Consider the following 18,590-nt stretch of genomic DNA (forward strand, 5'->3'; position numbering starts at 1 on the left):
AACTGTTAACAGAAAGTGCCCTAATCCATTGGAACGTGGTCCTCAAGGTGCTCACAACATCCGCATAGCTGTCCGTTGATCCATGTTGTAGGTTCCGGAACTTTCTACGATACACTTCAGGTGTCAGGTTATATTTCCTGATCAGGGCCTCTTTTATGGCCTCATAGTTCACATCTAGCTCTGGTGGGAGGTCCGCAAAAACTTCCAGAGCTTTGCCACTCAACCCTGGGGTTAGGTACTGTGCCCACTGCTCACGGGGCAGATGGTACTGCCTGCAAGTTTTTTCAAATCCCCGCAGGAAAGTATCTGTCTGTATCCTTCTCCATCACAGGGAAGTTTTCTAGACGTGGTCTCCTTAGATTTATGTCCTGGGAGGGGGTTATCTGAGGACTGACACCCCGCTCTATTCGAGCCATCTGAAGCTGGAACGCTCTGTCCTCCCGGCGTTCTGCAGCCTCTCTCTCAGCCTGTCGGTCCTGGCGTTCTGCAGCCTCTCTCTCAGCCTGTCGGTGCTGTAGGGTAAGCTGCATGCGCAGATTGGGATCACTTGTTCCCAGCCGTTGTAATTCCATTTATAAAGTACAGTCCATAGGCTCCTCAGCACTGGCATTGCTGACACTTCCATCAGGCATCTCCGGTGCAAGAGCTGGCATTGCTGGGTCTCTCTGAGGTGGGCTCTCTCCTTGCCCAGATGTTCCAGCACTTTGCTCTATGTCCTGCTCGACCAAGGCGCGTATCAGTAGCTCCTTGGATCTGTCGGCTGTCTCTATTCCTCTCTGCTCACAGAGGTCGGTCAGAGCCTCTTTGCTCTGCTTCTTGTACTGGGCTGCCATATCGACAGCCTTTGCCAAATAAGATAGAAAAGAAAAACGGGGAGGGGAAACTGTTTGCAAGTATGTCTAAGTAAGCACTGAGTTGAACCTTGAAGAACTGGTGCACTCCTCGCAAGGATACCAATTCTTTAGTACAGGGAATAATTGCTTAAACCATGCACTAATGCTCTAATAGAAATAATTCTATCCCACCGCTCTGCCACCAATTGTCACGGATCCCCTCTCCGTGGTGTCACTTATTCGTCACGTGCCTGCTCTCACACGCGACTTGGGGTTGTGCCTGCAAGGGTTAATCTAATATGAGGAGGAGCAGCAGGCTGACCTGTATGTATATTTGAGGAGGAGCAGCAGGCTGACCTGTGTGTATATATGAGGAGGAGCAGCAGGATGACCTGTGTGTGTGTGTGTGTGTGTATATACACACACACACACACACACACACGTCATGCTGCTGCTCCTCATATATACACACAGGTCATCCTGCTGCTCCTCATATATACACACAGGTCAGCCTGCTGCTCCTCCACATATATACACACAGGTCAGCCTGCTGCTCCTCCTCATATATACACACAGGTCATCCTGCTGTTCTTCCTCATATTATATATACATACATATACATATATATATATATATATATATATATATATATATATATATATATATATATATATGTATATGTATGTATATATAATATGAGGAAGAACAGCAGGATGACCGTATATATGAGGAGGAGCAGCAGGCTGACCTGTGTGTATATATGTGGAGGAGCAGCAGGTTGACCTGTGTGTATATATGAGGTAGAGCAGCAGGATGACCTGTGTGTATATATGCGGAGGAGCAGCAGGCTGACCTGTGTGTATATATGAGGAAGAGCAGCAGGATGACCTGTGTGTATATATGAGGGGGAGCAGCAGGTTGTCCTGTGTGTATATATGAGGAGGAGCAGCAGGCTGACCTTTGTGTATTCCATCATGCCATCTGTATGTGACCCACTCGTACTCGTCCTCTGCAGGTTTGCTCTTTCTTCAATTCTAACGCTGTTCCCCTTAAAGTGGTAATGGTGAACGCGGATCCCCTGGGAGAGGAGATCCATTCCATGTTTAAGGTAACATCTCATCCATATGTGTAGATCACTCTGCTTCGAGGCCGAATTCCTGCTGTATCCTGTATCTCAGGTGGGCGAGGATCTGCGTCAGGACATGCTCGCCGTGCAGATGATCAAGATTATGGACAAGCTGTGGCTGCAGGACGGCCTGGACATGAGAATGGTCATCTTCAAATGTCTGTCCACCGGCACCGACAGAGGTAAAGTATGCACACCCTGCGCTGTATGTGATGAAGGAATTTTACCCTGTGCTGTATGTGACTGGGGGATTGTACCCTGTGCTGTATGTTACGGGGGGAATTGTACCCTGCTCTGTATGTGACGGGGGATTGTACCTTGCGCTGTATGTGACGGGGGGATTGTACCCTACGCTGTATGTGATGAAGGGATTGTACCCTGCGCTGTATGTGACTGGGGGATTGTACCCTGTGCTGTATGTTATGGGGGGGATTGTACCCTGCGCTGTATGTGACGGGGGATTGTACCCTGTGCTGTATGTGACTGGGAGATTGTTCCCTGCGCTGTTTGTGACGGGGGGAATGTACCCTGCGCTGTATGTGATGAAGGGATTGTACCCTGCGCTGTATGTGACTGGGGGATTGTACCCTGTGCTGTATGTTACGGGGGGGGATTGTACCCTGCGCTGTATGTGACAGGGGATTGTACCCTGCGTTGTATGTGACGGGGGGATTGTACCCTGCTCTGTATGTGACGGGGGGGATTGTACCCTGCTCTGTATGTGACAGGGGGTTGTACCCTGCTCTGTATGTAACGGGGGGCATTGTACCCTGCGCTGTATGTGACAGGGGATTGTACCCTGCGTTGTATGTGACGGGGGGATTGTACCCTGCTCTGTATGCGACGGGATTGTACCCTGCGCTATGTGATGGGGGGTTGTACCCTGCTCTGTATGTGACGGGGGGATTGTACCCTGCGCTATGTGACAGAGGGTTGTACCCTGCTCTGTATGTGACGGGGGGATTGTACCCTGTGTCGTGTGTGACGGGGATTGTACCCTGTGCTGTATGTGATGGGGGGATTGTACCCTGCGCTGTGTATGACGGGGGATATTGTACCCTGCGCTGTGTATGACGGGGATATTGTACCCTGCGCTGTGTGTGACTGGAGGGTATTGTACCCTGCGCCATATGTGACGGGGGATTGTACAGTGTGCCGTATGTGACCGGGGTTGTACCCTGCGCCGTGTGAGACAGGGGGATTGTGCCCTGCGCCGTGTGTGACGGGTTTGTACCCTGCACCGTGTGTGATGGGAGGGTATTGTACCCTGCGCTGTATGTGATGGGGGGATTGTGCCCTGTGTCGGGTGTGACGGGGGATTGTACCCTGCGCCATGTGTGATGGGAGGGTATTGTACCCTGCGCTGTATGTGATGGGGGGATTGTGCCCTGTCTCGTGTGTGGCGGGGGATTGTGCCCTGTCCTGTGTGTGACGGGGGATTGTACAGTGCGCCATATGTGACGGGGGGATTGTGCCCTGCGCCGTGTGTGACGGGGGGATTGTGCCCTGCACCGTGTGTGACGGGGGGTTTGTACCCTGCACCGTGTGTGATGGGAGGGTATTGTACCCTGCGCTGTATGTGATGGTGGGATTGTGCCCTGTCTCGTGTGTGACTGGGGGAATTGTGCCCTGTGTGGCGGGAGGATTGTGCCCAGTGTTGTGTGTGACGGGAGGGTATTGTACCCTGCGCTGTGTGTGACGGGGAATTGTGCCCTGTTTCATGTGTGAGGAGGGGATTGTGCCCTGTGCCGTATGTGACGGGGGGATTGTGCCCTGTTTCATGTGTGATGGGGGGATTGTGCCGTGTGTGACGGGATTGTGCCCTGTGCCGTGTATGATGGGGGATTATACTGCGCTGTATGTCGGGGGGACGTGATCCCTTGTCTCTCACTTCTCTGCTTTTTCTTCTCCAGGTTTGGTGGAGTTGGTCTTGTCGTCTGAGACGTTGAGGAAGATCCAGGTGGAATATGGACTGACGGGGTCCTTTAAGGACAAGCCTTTGGCTGAGTGGCTGCGGAAGTATAACCCCTCAGAGGAGGAGTATGAGAAGGTAATGGCGGACAAGACATGCATTTGCTCGTGTGGATGCAGAGGATTGCCCCGAGTAACATTGCTTCTCTTCTAGGCCTCGGAGAACTTCATCTACTCGTGCGCCGGCTGCTGTGTGGCCACCTACGTCTTGGGGATCTGTGACCGACACAATGACAACATCATGCTGCGCAGCAGTGGACACATGTTTCACATCGACTTCGGGAAGTTCCTGGGACACGCGCAAATGTTCGGGACGTTTAAGAGGTATTGTGGACGGACGCAGAAGTGTCGAAGCTGTAGATGGCGACCGCAAGGTCTTCTCCATCATTACCAGCAATGTGAATAAGGCTTAACATGGGGGGCACAGATGGTTGGCCATGAAGCATTCACCACATTGTGTTCTTGCAGGGACCGAGCCCCCTTTGTGCTGACATCAGACATGGCGTACGTCATTAATGGAGGGGAGAAGCCCACCAGCCGCTTCCAGCTCTTTGTGGACCTGTGTTGCCAGGCGTACAATCTACTCCGGAAACGGACAAACCTGTTCCTGAACCTGCTGTCACTGGTGAGGGTTTCACCCGACCCCTCGCCATGTTTTGAAGCAGAGGTCGCACAGCGAGATTCCTCGTGAGCTACCCCTGCATTATGGGATAATTACTTGCGGGGTCTAATCTCAGGGGTCCGTTCACTTGAACCCTCATCTGTCGATTAGATCTAAGCCTCCATACGCCATCTTTGTATTGTCTTCATTACGCTTATTCTTCGAGGCTGAGTCAAACATTTTCAGCGCTCTGGTTGTAGTAAGATGACTTGTGGCCGTCTCCCCGCAGCTGTGACTGCGGAGCCAGAAGCCACCGTGGCCCCACTCCTCTAACAGCTTCGATTCCTGGGGCCGATATTTCTCCAGACATTGCACAGTGTGGAGGCCACGTCCTGTCTCCATCTATTCCCACGTCTTCCAGACAGACTTGTCAGCCATGAAGAAGCTGATGGATGACATGGAGATGCACGTGCTCTGCTTCTGGACAGGCATGAGCTGGAGGTGCACGTGCTCTACTTCTGGACAGGCATGAGCTGGAGGGGCACGTGCTCTGCTTCTGGACAGGCATGAGCTGGAGGTGCACGTGCTCTGCATCTGAACAGGCGTTAGCTGGAGGTGCACGTTCTCTGCTTCTGGACAGGCATGAGCTGGAGGTGCACGTGCTCTGCTGGACAGGCATGAGCTGGAGGTGCACGTGCTCTGCTTCTGGACAGGCGTTAGCTGGAGGTGCACGTGCTCTGCTTCTGGACAGGCATGAGCCTGGAGGTGCACGTGCTCTGCGCCTGGACAGGCATGAGCTGGAGGTGCACGTGCTCTGCTTCTGGACATTCATGAGCTGGAGGTGCATGTGCTCTGCTTCTGGACAGGCATGAGCTGGAGGTGCACGTGCTCTGCTTCTGGACAGGCATGAGCTGGAGGTGCACGTGCTCTGCTTCTGGACAGGCATGAGCCCGGAGGTGCATGTGCTCTGCTTTTGGTCAGGCATGAGCTGGAGGTGCAAGTGCTTTGCTTCTGGACAGGCATGAGCTGGAGGTGCACGTGCTCTGCTTCTGGACGGGCATGAGCTGGAGGTGCACGTGCTCTACTTCTGGAGAGGCATGAGCTGGAGGGGCACGTGCTCTGCTTCTGGACAGGCATGAGCTGGAGGTGCACGTGCTCTGCTTTTGGTCAGGCATGAGCCGGAGGTGCACGTGCTTTGCTTCTGGACAGGCGTTAGCTGGAGCTGCACGTGCTCTGCTTCTGGACATGCGTTAGCTGGAGGTGCATGTGCTCTGCTTCTGGACAGGCCAGTGAAGGCAGCTTGTAGCAAATCAGCCATGGCCTTAAGCAAATCTGCACCAGTGACTAAGAGGTAGAGCCATGGCGGTGCAGCCGGCGGAGCCGGTGAGGTGAAAGCAGTGGAGCTGGTGAGGTGAAGGCGGCAGAGCTGGTGAGGTGAAGGCGACAGAGCTGGTGAGGTGCAAACAGCAGAGCTGGTTAGGTGAAGGCGGCAGAGCTGGTTAGGTGCAAACAGCGGAGCATTCATCACTCGCAGCTCAACTGAAGATATTTTTAATGAGGGAATGTGAAAGTTTGATGGTGAAAGTGTTTAGAAAAGCCGGGAGATTGTGGAAAAGTGATGTTTGGTTCTGAAAAGGCAATGTGTGTAGAATTTTTGACTCACCCTTGTATACTGCAGTCAGTAAGTGGTTAATGGGTAGAACGATCAGCGATCCTGTGATCGTCTGCTGTTGCTCATTAATGCCGTGTCTTCCATGATCAGATGATTCCTTCTGGGCTGCCGGAGCTCACGGGCCTTCATGATGTGAAATACGTGCACGATGCTCTGCAGCCGCAGGCCACGGACGCCGAGGCCACCATCTTCTTCACCAGGTGAGCAGCCTTCCTCTGTCCTCAAGGTGACGTAGCGCCTCCTCATCCTCATGGTGCCGCTGCTGCTTCCTCCAGGTTAATTGAGTCCAGTCTGGGCAGTGTCGCTACAAAGTTCAATTTCTTCATCCACAATCTGGCACAACGATTTTCTGGGCTCCCAGCAAATGACGAGGCGCTTCTGTCCTTCTCCCCAAAAACATACTCTCAGAAACAAGACGGTCGCATCAGAGAAGCCTCGATCTTCACGTACCACAAGCGGTACAATCCGGATAAGTATTACGTGAGTTTGTCATTAGCGACCCTGCTTATGCTGCACTTTCCCCCGCGCTCGCCGCCCTCCCCTTGTGCACACTGCACTTTTTCCATGCTCGCCGCCCTCCCCCCGAGCTCGCCGCCCTCCCCCCGAGCTCGCCGCCCTCCCCCCGAGCTCGCCGCCCTCCCCCCGAGCTCGCCGCCCTCCCCCCGAGCTTGCCGCCATCCCCCCGAGCTCGCCGCCCTCCCCTGTGCACACTGCACTTTCCCCATGCTTGCCGCCCTCTCCCCGCTTTCACTGCCCTCCCCACACGCTCGCCGCCCTCCCCTCGCGCTAGTCACCCTCCCCCACGCACGCTGCACTTTTCCCAGCGCTCGCTGCCCTCCTCACATGCTCGCCACCCTCCCCGTCGCCCTCCCCCTGCTCACACTGCACTTTCCCCCGCTCTCCCTGCCCTCCCCCCGCTCTCACCGCCCTCCCACTGCGCACGTTGCACTTTCCCCCGCTCTGATTGCCCTCCTCACATGCTCGCCACCCTCCCCCCGCTCTCACTGCCCTCCCACTGTGCACGCTGCACTTTCCCCCACGCTCACTGCCCTCCTCACATTCTCACCACCCTCCCCCGTCGCCCTCCCCCTGCGCACGCTGCACTTTCCCCCGCACTCACCGCTATCCCCGCCCTCCCACTGCGCACGTTGCACTTTCCCCCGCGCTCATCACCCTCCCCCTGCGCCTGCTGCACTTCCCCCACGCTCACCGCCCTCTCACCATGCTCGCCACCCTCCCCCCGCTCTCACCGCTCTCCCCCTGCGCACGTTGCACTTTCCCCCGCGTTCACTCGCCACCCTCTCCACACGCTCACCGCCCTCCCCCCACACTGGCCGCCCTCCCCCTGCGCACGCTGCACTTTTCCCCACGCTCATCACCCTCCCCACACGCTCGCCACCCTCCCCCTGCGCACGCTGCACTTTCTCCCTCGCTCGCTGCCCTCCTCACATGCTCGCCGCCCTCCCCCTGCACACGCTGCCCTTTCCCCGCGCTCGCCGCCCTCCCCCCACGTTTGCCTCTCTCCCCCGCGCGCGTTCACCGCACTCCCCCCACGTTCGCCGCCATCCCCCTGCGCACTCTGCACTTTCCCCCGCGCTCGCTGCCCTCCTCACATGCTCGGCACCCTCCCCCACGCTCGCCTCCCTCCCCCCACGTTCGCCTTCCTCCCCCGCGCTCTCTCGCCGCCCTCCCCCGTGCTCTCACCGCCCTCCCTCCGCGCTCGCCGCCCTCCCCCACGCTCTCTCGCCGCCCGCCTCTCACAGACTGTTTCCGCAGATCTATGTGGTGAGAGTGACGCGTGAGACGCAAGAGGACTCGGCCTTCATCTTCCGCACCTTCGATGAGTTCCAGGAGCTGCACAATAAGCTCAGCATCTTGTTTCCTCTCTGGAAGTTACCGGGGTGAGTGAGGGCAGCGCTGTGTGCTGAGCTGATGATGGGTGTGATAGTCGGCGTCTCTTTCCAGTAATCCTCACTTATGTTGTTTCCTCATAGTTTTCCAAGTAAAGTCGTCCTGGGAAGAACTCACATAAAAGATGTCGCCGCTAAGAGGAAGGTGGAGTTACACAGCTACGTGCAGAGCCTGCTGAGCAGCGCCCCCGAGGTGTCCGAGGTCCGTATTGTACCCCGTGCTGAACGGGAAGGGGGGGGGAGGTATTGTACCCCCTATCATTTGGGGGGAAGGTATTTTCCCCTGTGCCGTATGGGGGGTTATTGTACCCCGTGTTGTACTTCGTGCCGTATGAGGGGAATGTTGTACGCCGTGCTGTATGAAAGGGGGGGGGGGGGGGTTCTACCCTGTGCCGCTTAGAATGGGGGATTTTACCCTGTGCCACTTAGAGGGGGGGCATTTCACCCTGAGTCTTTTGGGAGGGGGGTAGGTTATTGTACCCTTTATCGTTTGGAGGGGGGTATTTTACCCTGTGCCGTTTGGGGGGGAGGGTATGGTACCCTGTGCCGTTTTGAGGGAGTATTGTACTGTATGCTCGGTGGGGCAAGTAGCCGGGAAGCAGCGGCCCCTCACCCCTGTCCTTCCGCACGTGCTCTGTTTGGTGGCACATCGCGCCATCATCTTTGCCTTCTGCAGGGATCCTGATGTTTCTGCTCCTTGTAAGAAGTCCTGAGACTCTTGGGTCTCTGCCTTATCTGATCTGACACGTCCTTGTTGATTTCTCAGTGTGACCTGGTGTATACGTTCTTCCACCCGCTGCCTCGTGATGAAAAGATTGATGGCTGTGACGTGGCTGTACAGGACGCTGGTACGATGGTCCTGTATCTGACGCCCCCCGTGTGTCGCATGCACTTTTTATAATAATCCCTGTTCTTGCCCCAGGAGATCCCCCCCTCAGTCCGGGAGCTGGAAAGATTGAGGGAGAAGTGAAACTATCAATTTCTTACCGGAATGGGACCCTCTTCATCATGGTGATGCACATAAAGGACCTGGTGAGCTCTGAACTAGCGCACGATGGCTGTCGCCCCCCAGATGACTGATCACTATAGATCGCTTCTCATTGCAGGTGACGGAGGACAGCAACGACCCAAATCCGTATGTGAAAACCTATCTGCTGCCAGATCCCCACAAAACATCCAAGCGCAAAACCAAAACCGCCCGGAAAACCTGCAACCCAACCTTCAATGAGATGGTGAGCGCCTCTGTCCCTGCCGCCCGCGCCTCTGTCCCTGCCGCCCGCGCTTCTGTCCCTGCCGCCCGCGCCTCTGTCCCTGCCGCCCGCGCCTCTGTCCCTGCCGCCCGCGCCTCTGTCCCTGCCGCCCGCGCCTCTGTCCCTGCCGCCCGCGCCTCTGTCCCTGCCGCCCGCGCCTCTGTCCCTGCCGCCCGCGCCTCTGTCCCTGCCGCCCGCGCCTCTGTCCCTGCCGCCCGCGCCTCTGTCCCTGCCGCCCGCGCCTCTGTCCCTGCCGCCCGCGCCTCTGTCCCTGCCGCCCGCGCCTCTGTCCCTGCCGCCCGCGCCTCTGTCCCTGCCGCCCGCGCCTCTGTCCCTGCCGCCCGCGCCTCTGTCCCTGCCGCCCGCGCCTCTGTCCCTGCCGCCCGCGCCTCTGTCCCTGCCGCCCGCGCCTCTGTCCCTGCCGCCCGCGCCTCTGTCCCTGCCGCCCGCGCCTCTGTCCCTGCCGCCCGCGCCTCTGTCCCTGCCGCCCGCGCCTCTGTCCCTGCCGCCCGCGCCTCTGTCCCTGCCGCCCGCGCCTCTGTCCCTGCCGCCCGCGCCTCTGTCCCTGCCGCCCGCGCCTCTGTCCCTGCCGCCCGCGCCTCTGTCCCTGCCGCCCGCGCCTCTGTCCCTGCCGCCCGCGCCTCTGTCCCTGCCGCCCGCGCCTCTGTCCCTGCCGCCCGCGCCTCTGTCCCTGCCGCCCGCGCCTCTGTCCCTGCCGCCCGCGCCTCTGTCCCTGCCGCCCGCGCCTCTGTCCCTGCCGCCCGCGCCTCTGTCCCTGCCGCCCGCGCCTCTGTCCCTGCCGCCCACGCCTCTGTCCCTGCCGCCCACGCCTCCGGCCACTGACTGATGTTTTTGTCGCTCCTTTTGGGGGCGTCATTCTGTGATTCCGGTAATTTTGTCTGTGAATGCACACACTTGTTGTTGTGCTTGTCTGGTGGTTTTTCTTTATTCCCTTGTGTTGTGCCTCAGGCAGGAGCTGCAGGCTTTCCCACATGTGGCACCTCCATGCTTTACACTGCAGCTGTGTGTGAGCTCAGAGCTGGTGTCTGATTGCTGTGGTTGCCTCCACAGCTGGTGTACAGCGGGTACAGTAAGGAGACGTTGCGGCAGAGAGACCTTCAGCTCAGTGTCCTCAGTGCCGAGTCTTTGCGGGAGAACTTCTTCCTCGGGGGCCTGACCCTCGCGCTGAAAGACTTCAACTTGAAGCAGGAGACGGTGAGTTGGTACAAGCTGACTGAGGTGCCTTACTGCTGAGCCGGCATTGGACCAAGCATTCTTCATGAACATTTCACAGAACACACTGCCTGGAAGCCGCCATGACCACTATTACTGAGCGGCAGCAGAGCCAGGCCTGCCGTAATCCACTAACCGCGCCACTTCTACATTCCACCACCACTCGCCAGCCACGAGCGCCGTATGAGCGCTACCTAGTGAGCTGCTCCTGCCTTATCCCCGGCTATAGACCGCACCTAGGATGTGGCTGCATCGGAGGGATGTCTCGCTCTGACCGTCAGACTGCTGCTGAAGGGTTAATGTGAGAACGGCTCCAGCTGCACAAAGGGATCGGGAAGATTTCTACCAATCCCTATGATCTGATGAGCACAAGTTTCCCGCAGCCCCGAGATCGTTCAACCAAAGTTCTAGATTTTTCCAAAGTTTTCCTTCCATAGAGATGTCTATTTTATTACGACTGCGTATCTTTTGGTCAGTCCTCATACATTGTCCTGCGCAGGGGAGCGCCGTCACCCCCCGCCGTATGTACAGTACGAGTGTCAACCCCCCGCCGTGTGTACAGTGCGAGTGTCGCCCCCCCCCGCCGTATGTACAGTACGAGTGTCACCCCCCGCCGTATGTACAATACGAGTGTCACCCCCGCCGTATGTACAGTGCGAGTGTCACCCCGCCCGTTGTACAGTGCGAGTGTCACCCCTGCCGTATGTACAGTACGAGTGTCACCCCCGCCGTATGTACAGTGCGAGTGTCACCCCCGCCCGTTGTACAGTGCGTGTGTCACCCCTGCCGTATATACAGTACGAGTGTCACCCCCTCGCCGTATGTACAGTGCGAGTATCACCCCTGCCGTATGTACAGTACGAGTGTCACTCCCCCCGCCGTATGTACAGTATGAGTGTCACCCCCCAGCCGTATGTACAGTACGAGTGTCACCCCCCCGCCGTATGTACAGTGCGAGTGTCACTCCCCCCTGCCGTATGTACAGTACGAGTCATCTCCCACCGTATGTACAGTACGAGTGTCACCCCCCGCCGTGTGTACAGTACGAGTGTCACCCCCCTGCCGTATGTACAGTACGAGTGTCGCCCCCGTATGTACAGTACGAGTGTCGCCCCCGTATGTACAGTACGAGTGTCGCCCCCGTATGTACAGTACGAGTGTCGCCCCCGTATGTACAGTACGAGTGTCGCCCCCGTATGTACAGTACGAGTGTCGCCCCCGTATGTACAGTACGAGTGTCGCCCCCGTATGTACAGTACGAGTGTCGCCCCCGTATGTACAGTACGAGTGTCGCCCCCGTATGTACAGTACGAGTGTCGCCCCCGTATGTACAGTACGAGTGTCGCCCCCGTATGTACAGTACGAGTGTCGCCCCCGTATGTACAGTACGAGTGTCGCCCCCGTATGTACAGTACGAGTGTCGCCCCCGTATGTACAGTACGAGTGTCGCCCCCGTATGTACAGTACGAGTGTCGCCCCCGTATGTACAGTACGAGTGTCGCCCCCGTATGTACAGTACGAGTGTCGCCCCCGTATGTACAGTACGAGTGTCGCCCCCGTATGTACAGTACGAGTGTCGCCCCCGTATGTACAGTACGAGTGTCGCCCCCGTATGTACAGTACGAGTGTCGCCCCCGTATGTACAGTACGAGTGTCGCCCCCGTATGTACAGTACGAGTGTCGCCCCCGTATGTACAGTACGAGTGTCGCCCCCGTATGTACAGTACGAGTGTCGCCCCCGTATGTACAGTACGAGTGTCGCCCCCGTATGTACAGTACGAGTGTCGCCCCCGTATGTACAGTACGAGTGTCGCCCGCCCCCGTATGTACAGTACGAGTGTCGCCCCCGTATGTACAGTACGAGTGTCGCCCCCGTATGTACAGTACGAGTGTCGCCCCCGTATGTACAGTACGAGTGTCGCCCCCGTATGTACAGTACGAGTGTCGCCCCCGTATGTACAGTACGAGTGTCGCCCCCGTATGTACAGTACGAGTGTCGCCCCCGTATGTACAGTACGAGTGTCGCCCCCGTATGTACAGTACGAGTGTCGCCCCCGTATGTACAGTACGAGTGTCGCCCCCGTATGTACAGTACGAGTGTCGCCCCCGTATGTACAGTACGAGTGTCGCCCCCGTATGTACAGTACGAGTGTCGCCCCCGTATGTACAGTACGAGTGTCGCCCCCGTATGTACAGTACGAGTGTCGCCCCCGTATGTACAGTACGAGTGTCGCCCCCGTATGTACAGTACGAGTGTCGCCCCCGTATGTACAGTACGAGTGTCGCCCCCGTATGTACAGTACGAGTGTCGCCCCCGTATGTACAGTACGAGTGTCGCCCCCGTATGTACAGTACGAGTGTCGCCCCCGTATGTACAGTACGAGTGTCGCCCCCGTATGTACAGTACGAGTGTCGCTCGCCCCCGTATGTACAGTACGAGTGTCGCCCCCGTATGTACAGTACGAGTGTCGCCCCCGTATGTACAGTACGAGTGTCGCCCCCGTATGTACAGTACGAGTGTCGCCCCCGTATGTACAGTACGAGTGTCGCCCCCGTATGTACAGTACGAGTGTCGCCCCCGTATGTACAGTACGAGTGTCGCCCCCGTATGTACAGTGCGAGTGTCGCTCCCCCCCGTATGTACAGCGCGAGTGTCGCTCCCCCCCGTATGTACAGCGCGAGTGTCACACACACACACACACACACACACACACACACACACACACACACACACACACACACACACCCCCGTCATATGTACAGCGCGAGTGTCACACACACACCCCCGCCTTATGTACAGCGCAAGTGCCCAAGCCATTAGTTCATGAATGTCTGAAGTGAATATTTGGAGACCTGGTCCGTGGTGTCTGGACTGGAGACGTTCAGAACGAGGCCTATTTTATGATTTGTGCATCACACCAGGCTGCAGGTGGGAGGCCGCAGGTGGTGGGTGGCCGCAGATGTGAGGCGTTCTGAAGGGGTCTCGTCCAACACCTGCGGACCATTGTCTCTGGTTGTATCTTTGTAGCAGTGAATCGGAGCTGCACATTCCCCACTCAGACGTGGACGTCTTCCATCCCATAGCACCTGACCCAGACACAAACCTCTCCTGACTTCCTCTGTGCAGCGGATTTGGAGTAGTGTATCAGAGCACCTGATCATAACTACAGATTCTGGATTTCTCATCCTTTGTTTGGCGCTGTCTGATCCTTGGTGATTATAGATCACCTGTGGCCTTGAGACCTGAATGTCTGGACAATCAGACGTCAGATTGGCAGAATTTTACTGTGGAGAGCGCGATATCTGGAGAAGAAATTCACCTGAATTAGTGTGTGGCGTACTGAGATTCCGCGTCGGCTCCCTGCCGCTGTGCTCCTGGGATTGGCGCGTCAGCCCCATGCCGCTGTGCTCCTGGGATTGGCGCGTCGGCCCCATGCCGCTGTGCTCCTGGGATTGGCGCGTCGGCCCCATGCCGCTGTGCTCCTGGGATTGGCGCGTCGGCCCCATGCCGCTGTGTTCCTGGGATTGGCGCGTTGGCCTCCTGCCGCGGTGTTCCTGGGATTGGCGCGTCGGCCTCCTGCCGCGGTGCTCCTGGGATTGGCGCGTCGGCCCCCTGCCGGTGCTCCTGGGATTGGCGCGTCAGCCCCATGCTGCTGTGCTCTTAGGATTGGCGCGTCGGCCCCATGCGCGTGGCTCTGTGCAGCCGCCATCGTGTATACACTGTACATTGTATTTGTCTGTCCTCAGCGTCCTTTTTCCTCCTCTGGACACCAGCGCCGTTTTATTCACCATTTCTATGTATTGGCCAAATCTAACATTTCTCACTGTCCTAATAAAATTTTGCTAGTTTTGCATTGACATTGGAATTGTGTGATTGATTCAGAGCTGCACTCGTAGTTCTGCAGGGACAGTCACTTTCTCTTAGACCAGATAATTCCTCTGCGTCGGAGATAAGACGACATTTTCCATAACGTCTCCTGAACAAGCAGGTGGGGCTGAGACTCCAGCTCTGGTCACCAACATACACTTTATCCTAAAGACTCGAAGAAAGTAGTCAGGCGGCATTCAGACAGTGCATGGCTCACCCCGGCCTGTGGCTCCAGCACCATGACTGCTGTCCTGACAGGGACAGTTAGGTTGATTAGCGTGCGCTCTGGCGTCAAGCGAGGTGCAAGTTGTATAACCCGAAGTCTAAAATAAGAGAATTCTCCGCACACTCTCGGATTTTGTTGATGCAAAACTTTTATTATATCTGTGAATGCAAATTAACCCCTTCCTGAAATGCGTCGTGTATGTATGGAGCTGTGTTCCCGCAAAGTGCCGCACATAAGCTTCTTCTCGACCGTGCGGGCTTACGCTGAGCGCCACCACAATATGAGAGCTGACACCCTGCAGCCACCTCCATAATCGGTGCTAGCACCGATTGCAGATGTTTAACCCCTTTGATGCTGCTGTCAATAGTGACCGCGACATTGAGGAGCATCGCAGAGGGACTGAGCTCCTTGTCTGCTTCCATCAGCACAATGCAATGTGATCATGTTGTGCCGATGATCTACATAGTGACCCCCGGCCGAAAGATGGTCACGAGGTCCTTCAGGGAAGGTGGCCTGCCAAGAACAGCCCCTGACGCCTCCTCCCTGCCTGTCAGACGCTGATTCGATGCAGAAGCAGTGCAGAGTATTAGATCAGCGATCTGTCACTGTACAATGATGTCCCATCCTGGGACAATGTAAAAAGGTTAAAAAATTATTAAAAAGTGTAAAAATATTTTTAAAAATCCCATAATAAAGAAAAAGAAAAAATATTATTCCAATCAATATATTTGTAAAAAAAAAAATAGAAGTACAAATATTTTATATCTTCGCATCTAGAACGATCGAACCTATAAAACTGTCCCATTAGTTAACCCATTCAGCGAAGACAGTTAAAAAAAAAAAAAAAACACGACGAAAAAACGATGCTCTCTCATCATACTGCCGAACAAAAGTGGAATAAAACGTGATAAAAAAGCTAGATCTAAATAAACATGGTAGCGCTGAAAATGTCATCTTGTCCCGCAAAGAAAAAAAGCCACAATACAGCTCCATCAGCGGAAAAATGAAAAGTTATAGCTCTGACAACACATTAGTCAGACCCTATAGTCCACTCACCCCCATATTCTCCAACCCTGAGTTTCTGCCAGGGAATCTGAAAATAAAATTCCTATGCTGGAGCGCACGCTCAGACACCCGTCTATGTCACATATTGACAGGACCCAACATTCCCTCATTAGAGGCATTACAAAACATAGACCCGCCACAGAGCCTCTCCTGGCTGGGATATGACCAGATGAGATCTTTTATAAACTTATGGAGGAGGGAGGGATGACGCTCTCTACCCGTCACACTGATTCCCTTTGAACGGCTGTTTCTCAGAGAATCGCCTCCGACTCACTTGATCTCTCGTATAGTTTCCTAAACCAATCTTCCTCCTCTATGGACCCTAGTTTTATCCAAGCATGGGAAAACTAATTACACATTACCTTCTCAGAAGAAAACAAACAAAAAGCATATCTATTTACCCATAAAATGTCAGGGGCAGGATATGCCCAAGAAAGAAATTGCTAAATTCTGTCAAGGTGGCATCACTACCCGACAAAGCTGAATACAATGTTTGCAACTGTGCCTGATCCATGCTGGTGCTGCGGAATAGAGACCGGAACAATGCTCCATATATGGTGGAACTGCGACAAAATAAAGCTTTTTGGGAGGGTGTATTCGGCCTATTTTAAGATCACAGGAGAGAAGAGCCCTCCTTTCAGAACTACCAGGATTCATTAGACCACAGAAACGTATTCTCCTACGTTTTTGCCTGATGGCAGCACGCTTGTTGATTCCCAGACACTGGCGATCAATAGCAACTCATCTATGCCTGAATGGCAGCAAGAGCTGTCACACATATGCTATATGGAGGAAGCACCTGGAGACCACAACAAATGTATTCTAGTCTGGCGGCCTTGGATCCTATTCAAGGATTCACCAAATTTCCAATCATTTACCTGATCAAGACTAATAGTAGGTGGCTTCAGCTGCACAACCTTTCCTCCACTACTCCCCCTTTTTTTTCTCCCTCTCTCTCTTTTTCACCTCTTCCCTTCCTCCTTTCGCCCTCTTCCCTTCCTCCTTTCCCTTCCATTCATTTATCTCTTAGTAAAATCACTTTGGCCCGGTGACCCTAACGGAACTTGTTAATACCCGGCTCTTGTTATTGTTATGTGTAGTAGAATATGTATAGGTATATATGTGTGTAGTGAAATATGTATATGTTTATATGTGTAACCAGCAGTAATTTAACATCTGTCCTGAGACTGCAGGTCTCACAGGGGTCACAGCATGTTGTCCTGAGAGGGCAGTCTGCTGTCTCCAATCTCGCCAGGGGGCCTTGCTGGGAACCAGGAAAAAGAAACATTTCACACCTTCTAGCTCTTTTGAAGAGATATGTCAATTACAGCCTGACACTATGTGTGAGAAACTTTAGGCAAAGAGTGTTCAGAGGGAAATAACATATTCTTTGGGGGACCTGCCATGGTCCAATCAAAAACAAGCAATTATAATATTAACCTGAGAGGCTGTTCTAGAAATCTGACCTCCAAGTTAACTCTATAAATGAGGCTTGTACGCAAAGTGGTTCACAGATTGAGGGCGGCCAAGCTGATGTGTTCCGTTCCATATTTGTCCCCCCCCCTCATGGAGCAGAAAGCAGACTACAAAGTTAGGTATTTCTGTATGTTTTCTCCTGTTTATTTTTATAACTTTTGCATGTTTGTATGTCTTTTTATTACCATATTTTTATACCCTTTTTACTGTAAGCACTGTACCTTTTTGTATTAAAGCTTAAAACTTTAACAAGTTGAACCTTGTATATTCTAAAGAATCCATAGCCTTAAACTGTGTGAGCCTTATGATTGGCAGACAGTAGTAGTAATATTTCCGGTACTCATCGCCCGTGTATTCGGTGAGTGGTGGCAGCGTGTATGAGCGGGTGTGGCCTGGGTTGGTGTGATTTATGCTCCCATTACAGCATGGGACAGAGGTTGAATGCTGGACTGAGTGAGAGGAGATGGATTAACCCTTGCAGGCACAACCCCAAGTGGAGTGCTGAGAGCAGGTACGTGACAAATTGGTGGCAACACGATGGGATCCGTGACAATTGGTGGCAGAGCGGTGGGATAGAATTATATTAGAGCATTAGTGCATGGTTTAAGCAATTATTCCCTGTACTAAAGAATTGGTATCCTTGCGAGGAGTGCACCAGTTCAGGAGTGCACATACTTGCAAACAGTTTCCCTTCCCCGTTTTTCTTTTCTATCTTTTATTTGGCAAAGGCTGTTCATCGATATGGCAGCCCAGTACAAGACAAGTAATGGTAAACTGACTGAACAGAGAACTAGTCTGAACTGGTGCATAACTAAAAACAACTTGTATAGCAAATAGATAAATGGCTGCACTCAATTGTACTAAAGCAAGCGAATGTGTAATACATGAATGTGAATAGCATAATGACTTGTGAAATCTATGAAAAAACACGAGATGCTTAGCACAAAATTTGGCCAAAAAATGTGAGCCCATCCACCAACGTCAATGTTCCGACCTTCGTATAAATGCAGGCTTTACCATGATATTAGCCAGAGGTAAGTGTTCACACTAGGCAGTCAGGTAAGGGACCCATCCGATCCATGAGATTACCTTGACGTTGGTGGATGGGCTCACATTTTTTGGCCAAATTTTGTGCTAAGCAAGCATCTCATGTGTTTTTCATAGATTTCACAAGCCATTATGCTATTCACATTTCATGTATTACACATTCACTTGCTTTAGTACAGTTGAGTGCAACGATTTATCTATTTTCTAGCCCAGAACAAGAAGCAGAGAAAAGAGGCTCTGACCGACCTCTGTGAGCAGAGAGGAATAGAGACGGCCGACAAATCCAAGGAAGTGCTGATACGCGCCTTGGTC

General features: G+C 54.2%; 1 protein-coding gene across 7 annotated transcripts in view; it reads left to right on the top strand.

Moving 5' to 3' along the window:
- PIK3C2A (phosphatidylinositol-4-phosphate 3-kinase catalytic subunit type 2 alpha) overlaps window positions 1–11,759 on the top strand; it is a 241,093-nt gene extending 229,334 nt beyond the window's left edge. For 6 of the 7 annotated variants that reach the window (XM_077286575.1, XM_077286569.1, XM_077286570.1 and 3 more), the window contains exons 21-33: window positions 1,849–1,941; window positions 2,012–2,141; window positions 3,873–4,009; window positions 4,085–4,254; window positions 4,399–4,555; window positions 6,294–6,403; window positions 6,479–6,683; window positions 7,980–8,104; window positions 8,198–8,315; window positions 8,880–8,961; window positions 9,036–9,145; window positions 9,220–9,345; window positions 10,435–11,759. In XM_077286575.1, the coding sequence (XP_077142690.1) occupies window positions 1,849–1,941; window positions 2,012–2,141; window positions 3,873–4,009; window positions 4,085–4,254; window positions 4,399–4,555; window positions 6,294–6,403; window positions 6,479–6,683; window positions 7,980–8,104; window positions 8,198–8,315; window positions 8,880–8,961; window positions 9,036–9,145; window positions 9,220–9,345; window positions 10,435–10,617 (1,746 nt within the window). In that variant the 3' untranslated portion in view covers window positions 10,618–11,759. The remainder of the gene's footprint in view (window positions 1–1,848; window positions 1,942–2,011; window positions 2,142–3,872; window positions 4,010–4,084; window positions 4,255–4,398; window positions 4,556–6,293; window positions 6,404–6,478; window positions 6,684–7,979; window positions 8,105–8,197; window positions 8,316–8,879; window positions 8,962–9,035; window positions 9,146–9,219; window positions 9,346–10,434) is intronic. The other variant, XM_077286576.1, reaches the window with a different exon arrangement.
- Window positions 11,760–18,590: the final 6,831 nt, after the last annotated feature.

This window comes from Ranitomeya variabilis, chromosome 2, assembly GCF_051348905.1.
Source record: "Ranitomeya variabilis isolate aRanVar5 chromosome 2, aRanVar5.hap1, whole genome shotgun sequence".
Lineage (NCBI taxonomy): Eukaryota > Metazoa > Chordata > Amphibia > Anura > Dendrobatidae > Ranitomeya > Ranitomeya variabilis.